Source organism: Poecilia reticulata, linkage group LG11 (genome assembly GCF_000633615.1).
Source record: "Poecilia reticulata strain Guanapo linkage group LG11, Guppy_female_1.0+MT, whole genome shotgun sequence".
NCBI lineage: Eukaryota > Metazoa > Chordata > Actinopteri > Cyprinodontiformes > Poeciliidae > Poecilia > Poecilia reticulata.
Window position 1 is genome coordinate 12,907,593 of NC_024341.1, and position 1,575 is coordinate 12,909,167.

At 57.8% G+C, this 1,575-nt stretch overlaps 1 protein-coding gene across 1 annotated transcript in view; it reads right to left on the reverse strand.

Annotated features, from left to right (window-relative positions):
* Positions 1-1,569, reverse strand: part of sdc3 (syndecan 3) — a 49,394-nt gene extending 47,825 nt beyond the window's left edge. Inside the window, exon 1 of the mRNA XM_008421842.1 lies at positions 1,074-1,569. Coding sequence (XP_008420064.1) covers positions 1,074-1,127 — 54 coding nt within the window. The 5' untranslated portion in view covers positions 1,128-1,569. The remainder of the gene's footprint in view (positions 1-1,073) is intronic.
* Between the last annotated feature and the right edge of the window lie 6 nt (positions 1,570-1,575).

Here is a 1,575-nt window from a genome sequence, read left to right on the forward strand (position 1 = left end):
GGGGGGGGGGCTTAATTAATGAACCACCACTGTTTAGGGGTGCATGAGGAGGGGCCCCTCAGAGCTGCTGCAGGCATGAATGAAGTTATAAATACAGAAGACAAACATCCAGAATAACTGGTGAGCCAGGAAACGCACAGTTATAGTCTATGAAAAGTATTCCTAGGCTTTTCACGTTCCAAAATATCTCTGCGCTTCGATTATTTTTAGTCCTCGTTTCCTTTTCTCTCAATGATTCAGCTCGCTCCTCTGCCCCCACCACCTCCTTCTGCTCGTGGGATATATCTGGATTAATCGGTGACGAAAGGTGTGTGAGGGGGTGCGCGTGAAGCTCGGCGAGGATAGCTCCGGAGAGAAGAAGAAGAAGGAAAAAGAGGAGGAGGAGGAGGAGGTGGCGGCGAGGCTCGCGCATCCCCAATCAGCTGCCGTCCTCGCGGTTCCCGATGACATCATTCCATCCAAGCTCCGGTTCGCGCGCCGCATCGCAGATAAGTTCTTACCCCGTTACCCCACCCTCCCACTCTATGCTCCACAAGTACACGGTCACAACGGGAGGGTGGCCCCCTCTCCGGGTTCTGGCTTCCGGATGTGCACTCACCCTCCCACCCACCCCCCACCTCCTCACACACTCCCCGTCCCACGGCGCGACTTCACGGGAATAAAGTGGTCAGAGCCGCAGTATGACTGGAGCCCCCCTAAATTAACAGCAGGATGCGAGCTGGAGACCCAGACAGCACACCACACCAGTAATCAGCCCCAATTAGAGATAACCCGCTAATTACCGACACACACACACACGTACGCACACCCCTCCGGAGCCAAAGGGAACACAAGCCGCAATAAACCCCGACACTGAGACACAAAGGCTGGTGTGGGTGAGTGCGTAAAAGCGGGGGGTGGGGTACGGTGGAGCCGCGCGCTGCCAATATGTAGGTCGAGTGCAGGATTTCCTACCGATCACCGCTGTCTCGTTACTGATAGCACACACACACACACACACACACACACACACACACACATATACGCGAACACACGCGAATGAGGTTAACAAAGGAGCCGAGGCTCCGGCTTACCGTGGCGGCGTGAGCGAGCAGCGCGGCGAGCGCAAGCAGCCAAGGCAGCTTCATGGTCGGTGTTTCTGCGGGCACAGCTTCCCGGTGCCGCCGCTGCCTTCCAGGGGAGGGTTCGGGGAGGTGGAGAAGGGGTGGGGGGAGAGGAAAGAGAGAGCGCGAAGGCTGCTGCTGCTGCTCCTGCTGTTTTTGCTCCTGGGAACCTCGACGTAGTCTGTCCAACTTCAGAGCGTCTGCGCGACCATCAGTCCTCCTGGTCCGGCTCTTTAATCCCGCTGGTCCCGGTCTCCGGCGAGGCAACAGACGGCCTCCTCTCTGCTCGTCTCCGCGGGGCGAGTTGGTCCAAATTTCTGGTGCACGGAGCTGATAATTTAAGAGCCAGGGGAGAAGCCAGACCCGTCTCTCTCACTCTGAGAGTGTGCGTTTCTCTCTCAGCTCAGGCGCCCTCTCTCCTCCCCCTCTCCGCTGAGTGCAGGATGTTCCGTATGGCGACGCTGCCCGGCCT